The sequence below is a fragment of the Podarcis filfolensis genome (assembly GCF_964270895.1).
Source record: "Podarcis filfolensis genome assembly, chromosome: 13".
NCBI lineage: Eukaryota > Metazoa > Chordata > Lepidosauria > Squamata > Lacertidae > Podarcis > Podarcis filfolensis.
In genome coordinates this window covers 21,267,417-21,281,601 of record NC_139615.1, presented here as the reverse complement: position 1 = coordinate 21,281,601, position 14,185 = coordinate 21,267,417, and the positions used below count along the sequence as shown (strand labels likewise).

Below are 14,185 nucleotides of genomic sequence, written 5' to 3'. Positions count from 1 at the left end.
CACCTGGCTTGGCTTTGTGTGTGGTTTTTCCACCCCCTTCTTGCTCAGACTGCAGCTCAAGACCCAAACCTGTGTGGTAGGTCTTTCCATCACTGTTTCCTCCCCCTCCCATCTCCCCACCCCCGCTACACACACCAAAAACACAACCAGTTTTATGAGAACACAAAAAGAACACCATATATCCTGGTTCCCAGCCATCACAGTGCTGTAGCCTCAGGTGACTTTTGCCTTAATTGCAGGGGACAAAATCCAGATGTGAACAGCCTGGAGTCAAAACAAGCTTATTGGCAGGACACGAGAAGGCTGGGGAAAGCAGTGTTTAGTCTTCATTTCCATCTTCTAAGTTTGCTTTGCAGTTTGGATGGTTACTCAGGCCAGCCAGATGTCAAAAGAAGCACACATTTTGAAGAACTAATGCTCTTTTTCTCAGTGCAGGGAGGTTGACCAGTAAAGAAATAACAAATTACCTAAACCTGGGGAGGGGAACCTGTCACTCTCCAGATGTTGCTGTACTAACTCCCATCAGTATGGCCAACAATCAGGGATGACATCTGGAAGGCTACAGATTTTTCACTCCTGACCTCAAAAAAGCTCTCCCCCCCCCCATAACAGTTGTATCACTGTCTCAGTTTCAGAGAATGTGGCTTTATTTCAAAGTAAAAACCAAAGGGGTACAAAGGATTATAATTATTCTTAAACTTGGAAAACTGGTTGGGTTGCTTTTGCCTGTGTTCTTCCCCTCTTCCCATCATTTTATCACTCTCGGTTTGAATGCTAATCCAGTCATCTGTGCTGCAGACTCTCAATCCTGGCCTCAAACAAAATGAAGATCGTCTCTTCCCCTTAGCAGATTTAGGTATGTTTCTCTTGTGAGTTTCAGAGTAGCTTCACTGTTTCCCAAAGAGCTCTGAGAATCATTTTCTGAGAGTATTAGAAAACCTTCATGGCAGTTAAACAGGTTTGAAACAATGCTGTGCAAAAAAAGAGCTCTTTTTAAAATGATTGTCTGTTTTTTTTTGTAAAAAGAAATTGCATTTGAAAATGATCAGACTTTGGGTGAAATCTTTAATAGTGTGGTGTGGGAGTTTTGTTGCACTCACATGACTTTTGACATGGCCTATTTCTTCCTTTTCTACAAAACATCCCTCTAATAGTCTGCAATCTGTAGTCTGTACTTCCTGAGCATCTCATGACTTCCTTGGGTGAGGTTTCCTGAAAGCACTAGAAATTGTAGAGGTTGTCTACCATGCCCACGATAGCTGCCTGATGGTTGATGTTTTTAAAGTAACATCTTCTTTTATTTTTAAAGTGATCCTTATGTGGATGTTGTGGCATTGTGTTTTGATTTTAAGGTAAAAGGACAGACCAGTTTCATGCAGTTGGTAGCCAAGCTCCTCAGCTTCCTCCAGTTTGACTTAAGCCCAAGGAAAGAAAACATGAGATAACTCCTCCCATGTGGCTTTTTCAGATCAGGAAGCACAGACAGGCAAGAGGGCCACAGAGTGCTGGAGAAATTGAAACCAAAAAACCCCCACCACTACTGGCCACCTTTGCAATGAATGATAGAGTAAGTAAGCTCAACCCCAACTCACCGTAACTGCAAATACTTTCTGAAGTGCACTGAGAAAGAGGCAGAAAAATGCAAGCATCTTTCTCTGAGAAAGAAAATTTTCAAGGAATTAGAAGACAGATTTCAGCACAGTACAAGTTTAAGACAAGGTAAAATTTGTTTGTTTTGGCAATGGCTTTAGTTCCATCACAGCCCTAGTCCCCACCTGCTCAATCCCAGTTCCACAACCTTATCCACAATATAGGGTTTTTTTTTGGTTTTTGTTTCAATGGAAATTCATCTTCGGAAGGCCACTGGAAAGGAGGAATGGGAGAGGCCACCTTGTCTCTCAGACACGGCGTATTTTCATCTCACTTCTCTTGAGGGAATAGTAGAAGCCCTTCCACTGGGCCCAGTTAATGCCACTTGCATAGGAGAGGTGGGCCCCGCCAAGGTAGAAGCCATTCAGGTTGGAAACATGACAGCTCTTGAACCACCAGGCACCCGAAGACAGCGCCGCACAGTTCTGCACAAAAAGGTCTTGGTCCCGGTCGAACGTGGAGAACTTCTGGCCGTTGTGGTAGGTCAATGAGTCACCTGGTGGGAGCACAAAGACAATGGTGTGACAAAAATGTGGATTCCATAAAGCAAGGGTGGGTAATCTGTGGCACCTCAGATATTACTAGACTTCCAGAAGCTCATTGTGAAGGCCAGCAGTCAAGGATGATGGGAGCTGTAGCTCTGCAACATCTGAGGTTAGGTACCTGCCATGAAGCCTGCTACAATAAAAAGCTGGAGTAATGAACTTACTTTAGAGTAGATTCATTTGCAGCTAGGGGGCCTAGCTTGATAGAACTGGCTGTTGGCATGCTTTCCAATGAGTGGACTTTCTTGTGATCTGAGTTTTGGGGCAATTATACTTAACCACACTGATGTATAGAAAATTCCCCCAGGGAGAAACTCCCCTGGGAGGGGAGTTTGATCCAATGCATTGTCCTTACGTGACTCATAACCAGGACTTCTGGATTATGTGGTGTTGGATGGGATTGGAGGTCACATTAGGATTCTCTTCAACAGTAGCAGGGAGTCTGTGACTTCAACTGTTCCTAGACCCCATCAGCTATACTGGCTGGAGCAGATGGAACTTAGGAGTCCAACATATGGAGGCCCACATGTTCCTCAGTGCTGCACTCCAACTCCACATATCCCTGACTATTGTCCATGCTGGCTAAGACTGATGGAATTTGAAATCCAACAACATTTTGAGGGCCTGAAGCTCTCCACCCTTGCTATTGTAGTTGAAGGACCTATTTCAGGGGGTAGAGCCAATGTGTTAGGAGATAGCACCCTACCCATTCCTGGCTGGAGGAATAGTAGAAAGGGATGACTGGTAACTAGGCACCCACAGCCCCTCACCTGCTCCCCCATCAATAAAGCCAGACACATGCAGTGTGTAGCCATCCTCTTCTGCACTGATAGCTTGTGGCGACAGTGAGAAGTCCGTATATCTGGCAAAGACCGTACTGTTCTCAAAGTCCTCCAGCTCCACACGTAGTTCATACTTCTGCTTCAGGGTCAGGAGGTGGATATTTTGCAGCCCTGGACCATAGAGCAGATAAGAAGTATTATTTAGGAACCCAAACTGTATACACACAGAACAAAAGACAGCCACGCAACCACCCACTCTTTTCGTTGGGAGCTATGTATTGTCTGAGCCAGTGTCTTTGGACAGAAAAGTGGTGGGCAGGCAGAAAAATAAAGGGGAACTTGGCTGCATCTCCTGGCTCAGAGTCACTGTAAACATGCTCACATTTTACATTGGAATTGTCTGGGCCCAGGAACATGTTTCAGCTGCATAGGGAAGAAACCCAAACATTTGGTGTTCCAGAATGTCCTGGCAAAGGAAAATGTCTGTGTCAAGAGCTGGGGGGCAGGGGGCAGGGGGCGGGGGGGGGGGAGAACAAAACCCGTGGCCTGCTGAGAAGAGAAAAAGAGTGCTGGAAAAAGGTCTCACGTTATACCCTAGATAACTGGTTGAAGAAATTTATTTTCATCACTATCTCAAAGAAATTGTAATCTTCATGCAACTAAAGGTGATGCTGATCTTTCTGACTCTACCTGTTCTTAGTGGTTATTTATTAACTACGTGACAACACAGTCACTCAGGTGGCAAATCCTTGTCTGTAAATGGGCTGGAACCCTTTCCTCTTATTTGTTTTGTTGTGCAATGTAAGCTGAGTTTTTCCACCCCGCTGACAACTTCGTAATTATGGGCTCATTTAGACTCTCTTTTGTGCCATGTTTCTAGGCACAGGTCCACACTTTAAAGGGTCCAAGAGTGTTTTGTTGGGTTTTTTTGTTTGCCTCAATGCTTTCCCCATGAAAACCTTCTCTTTACCACTAAATCAGAACAAACTGCAACCAACAGAAAACTTGAATTGTGTTAAAAGAGCAGGTTTTCATGGGGAAAGAAAAGTACTCAGCTTTAAAGCATGGATCTGTGCCTAAAAAGTGTAGGGCAAATGGTAAGTGTGGATGAACCCAATATCCATTCCATTTACTCATGATTTTTGACCAATTGGCTTTTGGATTTTATCATCAAAACCTTGTACTGAATTCATGTTACTTTTTGGTTGTCAATGATTCATATTGTCTGTTTTGTTGTTGTTGTTGTTGTTGTTGTTGTTGTTGTTGTTGTTGTTGTTGTTGTTTAAAAGGAGGGGGAGAGAAAGAAGGTATTTCCCGTTACTCATTTCTATTTACCCAGCCAGTATTCACTGTCTGCTCTGCCAAAGCCAAACCGATAGTCATTCCATCCCCGAAAGAAACTGATTGAACCATTGAATCGTTTCTGGAAAACCTGTAAAATGTGGCGGAAGGAAAATGACAGCATTAATCTCTAATGAACTGGTACCCACTCATTCCCCCTGCCGCCGCCACCAACGGCGTTCCTCCCATCACCATAGAAAACAGGAATCCCAAAGTGGTGGTTATATGAAGGAGATGGTGTGCCTTCAAGGTACAAAAACAAAGATTCCTTCTTCCCATAAACATTCACTCCCTCCTGTCTTTTAAAAAGTAAACTTTACTTAAAGCCTGCCTTTCCTGCTGCCAAACACTCATGAAAGTGGAAAAATGTAAACAGTGAAACACAAGAAAATATCAAAAACGAAACATAAGAAAATATCAACTAGGGTATTTTAAAAATCCAAAGGCTAAAAACAGGGAACGTTGTACCTATGCATGGCAGTGTGTGAGTGCAATTATGCATCCATATATGCTCACAAATGAGAAAGACAGACAGAAAGAGAACAAGAGAGAGAGGACAATGGCCAAAAAGAGGAAAGATATGAAATAATTTACCAAAATTCACACACAAAGTTTGTTTCATTGTGGTGTCTTTTAGGGCCACAGTGAAACACCTGGGAAAGCACAGAAACAGCTGAGCTATCTCCATCAATCTGCCCCAGCCCTGTGATCCCTACTGCCAGGTTGAGATGGACCTCCCATCCCACACTTTGCTCTTGTTACCGTCCATTTTCCATCGTCGGTGGTCATATCGCAGTACACAGGCACAGGGATATTGGGGCCCGCGGGATAAATAAGGTACACGCCATCTGTCTCAGAGCCTTGGTCATAAATGTCTTCACAGTCTAATGGGAGGCTATCTTCGCAGTGTTGTGGCTGCCGGGCTGCCGCAGTGGAGGCAAAATATTTTTTCTTTAACAGAAGTTAAATGTATGTGCTCAATGTGGGGATGTTGTGGGAGGGTCATCGCTTCTCTGCTGCATTCATCTAACTCCTCACATGTGGAGTGGAATTGCTGAATAGGGTTTATAAGTTTAAAGCACATTCTTGGAAGGAAATCAAAACTTTCTGTGCTCCCCGGAACCTCACACCAATCCTGGAAGTGGGTATTGTGCAACAGTGTTGTTTCAGTCCCTCAGCTTTTCCAAGCAGTGGGATGTTTCAGGGAGTACCTTTTACAGGATCAATTCCCTTGTAAAGAAAAGAATCCTGGAGACTTGTAAGCTACTCAGAGTAAGACACACCTAAGTCTATGATTGCACTGGATTGTAAGGCCATGATTTGCAAAGTCTGTTTATTTACAAATGTATTACATTAGCTCCGGGAAGCAGGCAAACATCCAACATTTGGGGGGCAGGGAGACTCTAGCTCAGTGGAACAGCATCAGCTTTGCATGGAGAAGGTCCCAAGTTCAATAACCCACATCTTCAGGAAGTCCTGCCTGAAACCCTGAAGACCAACTTCCAGTCACATGCCCTGGAAAAACTGGGACATCCTGGGTTTTTTTCCTGTGAGAGCATGGCATCCATAATTGGCGCCTTGCTCTCTTGTGATTTCGGGCCAAGATCTCACCCCCAAAAAAGCATTTTCTCCAGGTGTATGATCTTGCACTGGTCACGTGACTTGTGCAGGATTTCGAACCCGGAAGATGTCCTGGATTGGGGCCGCACTGCATTGGAGGGTGTGCAGTCAGTGTAGACTATCAGCTAGATGGACCAATGGTCTGACTTAATATAAGGCAGCTGCTTCTTATGTGTCTTGTCGAATTCTGCTAGTCTTTGGTGTACCATTAATGCCCCCCAAAGCAAGAGTGTGCCCTAAGAGATCCCCATTGCAAAAAAACAACCCCAACCCTCTATATCAAAAAGAGCACAAACACAAAATAAACTTCCCTTTTCACTGCTGTATATTTCAGCTGCCCAAATGTTTATGCTCAGCCCCCACTCAAGGATGTGAGTGTGGTCTGGCAAAGAAGGTGATGGATAGGTAGCTGGTTTCCATCAACCAACCATCAGAGGAGATGCCAGGGATTGAAGATGGGATCTTTTTCATGCAAAGGGTCCCTGAGCTACATGGCCCCAATGGGAAGGGATAGGAATGGCAGACAATAAACATGAGGGGCTTGGGCAGGCTCCACATAGCAGAGTCAGCAGGTCTTACCTTCAGGGTTGATGGCCTGTCCTTGTGAGGTGGGCAACTGAACAAGGAGGAGGAGGAACAGCAAGCCTGGCTGGAACAGAGAGGCCTGGGGGAGCCAAGAGGAAAGAGCATGGTATTTTAAAACATGGTGCATACTGGGGACAAAACAGAAAACATGGAGAGGTGCTCTCCAGGGTAGCTGGAGCAATAATCTGACTTGGCATAAGGCAACATCCTATGTAGTAAGGATACAGTGGTTGTGGTGTGTGTGTGTGTAGATTGCCTTGTATTCACTGAAGGAAAGGCAAGATAAAAATGTTATCAATCATCCTCTATTTCCAAGCTGTGAGTGTTATTGCCTATGTATCCAAAAGGCTACCACCCGTTCACAAAAGGGAAGCATCAGCAGGCTTGGAGGAACACTGAAAATTGCAGAACAATTTCACAACAAATTAGTGGGGAGAACTAAGCAGGGGAGGAAGATCCAGAAACAAACCAGCAAGGACAGAGTTTGCTCAGTGGCTACAAGATGCTGGCTGTCTGGTGAGGGGTGGGGACAGAAAAGTTCTTTAAGGTGAATGGGACAGTCACTGGAATCCTGACATTTTGTTGAAGATTTCGCTTGTAACTACTACTAACAAAATTTCAGGGAAAGATTGTCGGCTAGTTTGGTCCTATGCTGAGGATCCTGTGCTGAGATTTCCCTCGAAGAAATCTGAGTGAGAAAGCCACCACTTTGTTTTACTTGGAATTGAACTGAAGTTTTGGCCAACAGCCTGACATCCAGCAAGAACGCACCACAAAGAAATCTGAGTTAGCATTCATGCCAATCTTGCTTGAAACAGCTCCCTCTTCCCTCAGACTGAAACCTAAAATGGACATACATTTTTAATCTTCAAATGCATGGCTTAATCTTTGTTTTATGGCTTGTTCTGAAGCTTTCACGACCCCCCTTGAGCCCCCCCCTTTTTAGGAAGGTAGGGCAAATATTATATGTAATGGAATACCCGCAGTGGCATTAAACTATCCTCCTTTTTCAGATGTTCATTGAATTTGTGATGGGAGGAATAGGGATCATTGCCTTCCATTCTTGCTCCAAATTGCTACCTGTATAACAACGTCTGCACACGCACCGGGACTGGGGAGGCTTTCTCTGTGCAATCTGCAAAAGTTGCAAAGTTTGTACAAACAACCAGATGTACTTTGGGTGATATCCAGTGTTATTCATACTCAGAGCAGACCCAAGGGACTTAAGCAACTTGAGTCTATTTATTTCAGTGGGTCTGCTCTTGGTATGACTTAACTGGATATGACCTCATTAAATCTGTATTTTAAAATTAGCTAATGATGCCACTGCTTTTACAACTTGTGCATCTCTCATTCTTTTTCTCCCCCTAATTTAATTTAACTTTACCTGTTCCTGCTCTCCTTGTCTCCCCACCTTTCCAGTCAAAATTAAAGAGTTGTGCTTCTGCTAATGTGCCAATCTCTACTATGGTTACAATATGTGAATAGTGTCACATATCACCAGCACCATCATTGATTGATGAGTCCTCGATAACTCCATACATCTTGGATACAGATCACTTGCTTGTTTTGGATCAAAGCTCTAGTATTCTGGTGGAATTTCTCCATTTAGAAAGCAGGCACTAGATATTGTTAGACATATGGCTAGTAGAATAAGCATGCCTGTGGCTTGGTGGGGGGAATGTCAATTGTAGAACAAATGACTAGATTTAGGAATGCAAGAAAAGCCCTCCTAGATCAAACACAAAGTCTCTCTAGCCCTGCATTCTGCTTGTCACTGCAGCTAGCCTGAATAATCCATGGTGCAGGAAAGACATGAGTACAGTTGCCCTCATCAGTGTCTGGTTTTCAGAGATATACTATCACTGAAGCTGGAAGCTCCACTAGGTACTACTATGGGTAACAACCATTGTTAGACCTCTCCTCTTTTAAAAACAATTACTCTCAGGCCATTGCAAGTCTTTGATCAGTGAATCCCATGAATTAAATAAATCTTACACTTATGTAGATCATGGCCAAAAGCCACTGATAATAGGGGGGATATTGAAAAGCCCTGTGAAGAAAATTAGACCAAGCTTTCCACACCAGCCACCACCACACACAAGCAAATACCCTCCCCTCAGATACTACATTACCTTCATGTTGTCCTACAGTTCCTCTTCCTTTACTGTTCTTGTTCCTGTATTTATAAGTCTGGTGTGCAGATCTTTTCCCTGCTCCTTTAGAAGCTGTTTATCCCACCCACCTTCCTCTTCTCCTCTTGCCGGGTCTGGCATGCAGCTGCAAACAGGTTGTCTATTTACCCTTTTCCACCCCCAATGCCTGCCCACTAACACCCCCCAAGGCCAGAGATCGGAGACAATATGTAAATCCTGGATTTATAGTCCTGCAAGAATAAGAAGCCAGGAGGGTTGGGAGTGTGTGTGTGTGGAGGGGGGGGGGTTATAAAATAACTGCAAGACAGGAAATGAAAGTTGGGGGAGAGCGGGAGAGAGAGACTAAACAAGCCAAGAGCTTAGACGCTGTCCAGGGCTCTTGGCACAGACAAGTTTTCATTATTCACCCTTCACACGCACGTGCAAGAAGTTGTGTGTGTGTGCGCACAATAAGGGAGGGCTAACTTCAAACTTTGGATGGAGAAAGTAGAATTATTGGCGATCAAGACTCTTCTCCAACAGCCTGTGGGATCCAGTGGTCTGTGGAATCCAGTGGAGTGTTGGAATTATAGGAGCCAACTTTCCTGGGTTCGGTGAGGGAGCTTTAGTGGTTAGAAAGTAAAGAGCCTGGGAACAAAGACCTCTGAAGGAACTTGATGTTCAATGGTAAAAGAGAGAAGCCAGGGAGCCAAGCAGAACTGATGCCTGACTAAGGGAAGGAGCCTTCTGCACACTATTGCTGATGCCCTCCTCAACATCATCTGGTTGGCCACAGCCATGTTGTATTTCTTCTTCTGATGTTGCTATAGATTTTATAGTCCTATAGATTTCAGATGTATATAGGCTTCTTGATGCAAGAATGGGGGTTTGACACAATGGCTCCCTGAGCACTCAGTTCAGTGTTGTGGAAGTCTGAATGGCTTCTTGGTATTTGGGGGGGGTCTTCAGGCTGTGAAGCAAGCAAGAAGAAGTCCAGAAGGCAAGTGAAAGAGGTCTCACTCCAAAGCCAACCAAACACCAAGCAGGGCACTACTTTATTCCCAATGCTATTTAATATCTGCATGAAGCTGCTGTGAGTGGTCATTAGGAGTTTGGGGCAAATTGCCATCAGGACACCGATGACACTGAAATCTACTTCTCCAGAACATGACAATCAGGAGATGCTGTGTAGGCACTAATCTGGTGACTGGACACATCAGTGGGATGAATGAAGGGAAATAAGCTGAGCTTGAAAAGGACACTATCCTATCTATACCAGCTCCCAGGCACGGATGGGGTGGGAAGCTGGGAGTTGGAGCCAGAGGTTTTTTTGGCACTGTCCAAAGAGAATGCAACTTTCTCCTCTGCTTTTAATTATACGACTTTTGCTTCAACAGCAGCTGGCTGGGTCTTTCAGGTTCACCCAGAGCTGGATCCCAACCAGCCAGCATGTCCCCGAGCATCCTTATTCATATGCATGTCAAAGCCAGATGGGCCTGAGTTGCCCTCCACATCCTTTCTGTTCCCACCAACAATTCACCTGAGGCCACATTGGGGTGTTGGCTGAGGGCCATAGGAAGCTGAAACCCCTTCTCTGTTTCCAATTAGCTCTTTCAATTAGAACTGGAGAGTTGGAAAAACAAAGTGTGTGAGAGAGAAGCAAGAAGAAAGAACACTCAGCCTCTGCATGTTCCAGGAAAATCAGATGCCTTCTCTTGGTAGGAGATTCGCTGTAATCTTTTTGTTGTTGCCCAAAAGCATTGTTTTCAGTTAGGATTCATAAGGCACCCCTTTCAAAGTGAGGCCAAAGATTGGAAGGTGGCCCAATGAATGGGTCTCCACCTTTGGATATCCACGTTTTCCATTCATTTATGGAATTCATTTCTTTAAAACGTCGTGATCCCACCTTAGAGTAAATATATAAAACCATGGGGCTATCACAAATTGGCTGCTCTCACTGCAATGACCGCTCCCCACATCAAATGAGAGGCACCTTTTGCATGCTTGAGCGCAGCCCCCCTGGACCTATGTGGCTCCCGGCAGTACAGCCTGGCTCCCCCCCCCAACTGGACACCTGGAGGTTGCGGTGTACCTCTACCAGTTATCCAATCCCAACTGAGGAGGCGTTGCCGGGTGATTTGGCCAGGTAAGGGGAGGGACCGGCCTGCCCACACAATAGAGGGAGATACTTACCTGGGAATCCTCAGTTGGCTCCAGAGCTTCTCCCACCCTGCCCTCCCTCAGTTAAGCTTTCTTTTGCAGGTTAACCTCTTCTCCACAGGTACGCGGGCGCTGCTATGTCATGGTTGCTGTTGAAGGGCCGGAAATCAATTTTCCTGCATTGGCAGGTTTTGCCTTCCCTGTAGCAAAACGTCACAACTTTGGCGGTTTCAGGCCTTGGGCAGAATCCTTTAGCCTGTCTTCCTAAATGGGGGGGGGGGCGTGAAGCAGTGACCCACGCCCCCCTTGCAGCGCTGATCCCAGGGTTTCCCGTTAAAGGGGTCTTGAGGGGAGGCATTGGCCATACGCCGAGAGGTTGTCATTGCTCTCCCCTCCAATGGCGGCGAAACGGGGAGCAGGCTCTCTGCTTGAACATATGTTCTCCAGAGCCAGCCCAATCCCCACACATTCTGGATAACTCTGATGTTCCCCAGATCCCAGGCCAGGGACTGGGAGGCATAAACACCCAATGTCTAAGCCAAGGTCTCCCTACATCTGAAGTTTTAATAAAGTTGTGGCCAATTTTAATCCCATAACACAGTGTCTTGAGTCATTATTCCACCCGGGTCACCTGGGGTTGGGGGGAACTCTGCCTGTCCATGCCAATGCAATTGTTACACCAGTAAATAATATTCTTTTTTTACAGTTGAGGCTGCATTCCTATAGGTTTAAATAGGCGGACAAGCTGAAATTCTCAGGGCTGCCTTTGTAAAGTAACAACCTAGTAAACATTCTGATTTGAAGCAACAGTAGCCAAGTTCAATTACATAATAACCATTCAAGCCAGCAAGACCATCTGTTCTTATTAATTGTTATTCAATAGTAAAATGCAACTTACTTTTTTCCACTTTAAAATAGTGGCTGTGCTGTTTTGTACCACTGCTTCTAATGGGTGGAATGAGGTTTATTGTTGACTGGCAATTTAAATACATGATGGCAAGGGATGGGGAAGATTGAACAAATAAGTAAATTGTGTAAGAATGGAAGGGGTGGGGTAATAGGGGTGGGGGTGTAAATATATACACACATTGGCCTGTCATCATGCTGTGATGACAGTCTGAGCCACTAGAAGGCACAAGAATCATGTGGCTTGAGCTAGGACTTGAAAGCTGGCACTTACAGGAATCCACCACAGAGTTCAAATCATAGAATCATAGAGTTGGAAGAGACCACAAGGGCCATCGAGTCCAACCCCCTGCCAAGCAGGAAACACCATCAGAGCACTCCTGACATATGGTTGTCAAGCCTCTGCTTAAAGACCTCCAAAGAAGGAGACTCCACCACACTCCTTGGGTCACCTTTGGGTCACCTTTGATGGAGGAGGAGCATAGGAAGGGAAGCACAGACCAGATGGGCTCTCCTTCCTCTTTGACACTGTGGGAGGCTTTTAGTCATACGTGTGTGTGTGTGAGAGAGAGAGAGAGAGAGAGAGAGAAAGAGAAACTTGGAAGAGGGAGAAGAGATAATAGTGTTGTCCTTTCTGGGGGACAAGTTGTGGATGGGAGAAAGCTTGGCTGGTGGTAGGGGGGATGTTGTGATCCTTGGGTGGGTTCAGAAGCTGAGAGAGAAAAAGAACACAATGTGATCTTTGGGATAGGAAATGAGGCAGGGTATTGTCATGTTGTAGAACATGGGTAGGCAAACTAAAGCCCGGGGGCCGGATCCAGCCCAACCGCCTTCTAAATCCGGCCCACTGATGGTCCAGAAATCAGTGTGTTTTTTACATGAGTAGAATGTGTCCTTTTATTTAAAATGCACCTCTGGGTTAATTGTGGGGCATAGGAATTCGTTCATTCCCCCCCAAAAAAATATAGTCTGGCCCCCCACAAGGTCTGAGGGACAGTGGACCGGCCCCCTGCTGAAAAAGTTTGCTGACCCCTGAGTAGAAGAAATGCTGGGAAAGGCAGTGAAAAGGGGATTAGTGAGCAGGGGAGCAATGTTTGCATGCATCACACACAGTAATACATCACATTTGGTAGTATCTGATGGTGGTATCACATTTGGTGGAAGTAATAAGTGTCAATCCTTTGCAACTGGTGGAAGTGTAATAGTGCTAGTTTAAACCCTTGGCACTGCTGAACACAGTAATTCTGACATGAGGTTTTATAGGCAAGAAACAACTTTGCCTGATAGATAAAGTGAATAGGTTGGGTGCAAGATGTACACATGGATTGGGGCGGTGGTGGGAAGAAACTCTTCTGCAAGGGGGAGATTGAAAAGATAAAGTGAAGTGACATATGTTGAAACATAGAGATATCATGCATGGATCAATCCACTGAAGTTAACAAGATTCAATCAGCAGATATTAACAAGCCCATAGATGTTGTGATGTTGATAGTCTCAGGCACACCCAGTGTTTTATGACTACATATGTAACGAAGTCCTCATCATTGTTACTGAGGAAAATACCTGATTTCTGGTATCTGTTCCTAGCAAACCAGTGGGTCCTCTTCACCCAAATTTGCCTTTAGAGGGGAGGGGATATTGCAAATGCCTTTAAAATAGTTAGGATGAGCTGGCTTTCCTTCCACTGTACAAGCAACCATTAAAAAGGAAACTCTTAGCAGTTTACTTACACAACCCCTAAGCTAGGCATAGGCAAACTCAGCCCTCAGATGTTTTGGGACTACAATTCCCATCATCCCTAGCTAACAAGACCAGTGGTCAGGGATGATTGGAGTTGTGGTCCCAAAACATCTGGAGGGCCGAGTTTGCCTATGCCTGCCCTAAGTGTACCTTACCTCTGCAGCAGTTGTGACTGAAGCATTCAATCATTACTCACACAGCAGGGTAGGGAGCTTGTAGTCTTCTAGGGACTCAGCTATACAGCTGCAAATAAAACATTTTAAGTGTGTTGTAAAGTGCAGTATACAAATGTGACACTAGATGGTGATGGTAAGCTACGGGAAATTTAATATATTTTTCAAAACTTTTTTTTTAAAAAAAAGCATTTTCACAGTATTTTTTATATGTATGTAGATTCCTCCTTGATCTTACTGGGCTCAAACCCCAATTCCTGTCAGCCTGACCAATTTCTACACAAATCCTTGGCTTTGTGTCCTTTTTCAGGATGGATCCATTTAAATCAAGGCAACTTATGTCATGCATCTGAATTATAATTTAATTCACCCAGAAACAGGGTTGATTTAAATCCAGTTCCCAACTTTATAATTCATCTATTTCTTGAACATGCATGCACGCTAACTGCTTCCTGTAACAATTCAAAGGCATAATATTTTTTACAGCTAAATAGAGCTGTTGTGCTACCCAAGGACATAACCCAAAATCTCTGGCAATGGAATCCATG

The 14,185-nt window shown here is 44.8% G+C and overlaps 1 protein-coding gene across 1 annotated transcript; it reads right to left on the bottom strand.

Annotated features, from left to right (window-relative positions):
* Positions 1-629: 629 nt before the first annotated feature.
* MFAP4 (microfibril associated protein 4) lies at positions 630-8,947 on the bottom strand. The gene is made up of 6 exons (XM_083580526.1): positions 8,659-8,947; positions 6,518-6,602; positions 5,081-5,241; positions 4,313-4,409; positions 2,966-3,148; positions 630-2,146 (listed from the first exon to the last, which is right to left on the bottom strand). Exons 1-6 carry the CDS (start codon positions 8,662-8,664, stop codon positions 1,899-1,901), a joined length of 780 nt encoding a protein of 259 aa, XP_083436652.1. The 5' UTR covers positions 8,665-8,947; the 3' UTR covers positions 630-1,898.
* Between the last annotated feature and the right edge of the window lie 5,238 nt (positions 8,948-14,185).

Excerpts from the sequence above, each read along its gene's own strand:
- MFAP4 (XM_083580526.1), bottom strand. Across the intron at positions 5,242-6,517 it reads ACAGGCCATCAACCCTGAAG|CCCGGCAGCCACAACACTGC; the intron begins GTAAGACCTGCT and ends CCACTGCGGCAG. Across the intron at positions 4,410-5,080 it reads CCGACGATGGAAAATGGACG|GTTTTCCAGAAACGATTCAA; the intron begins GTAACAAGAGCA and ends CACATTTTACAG.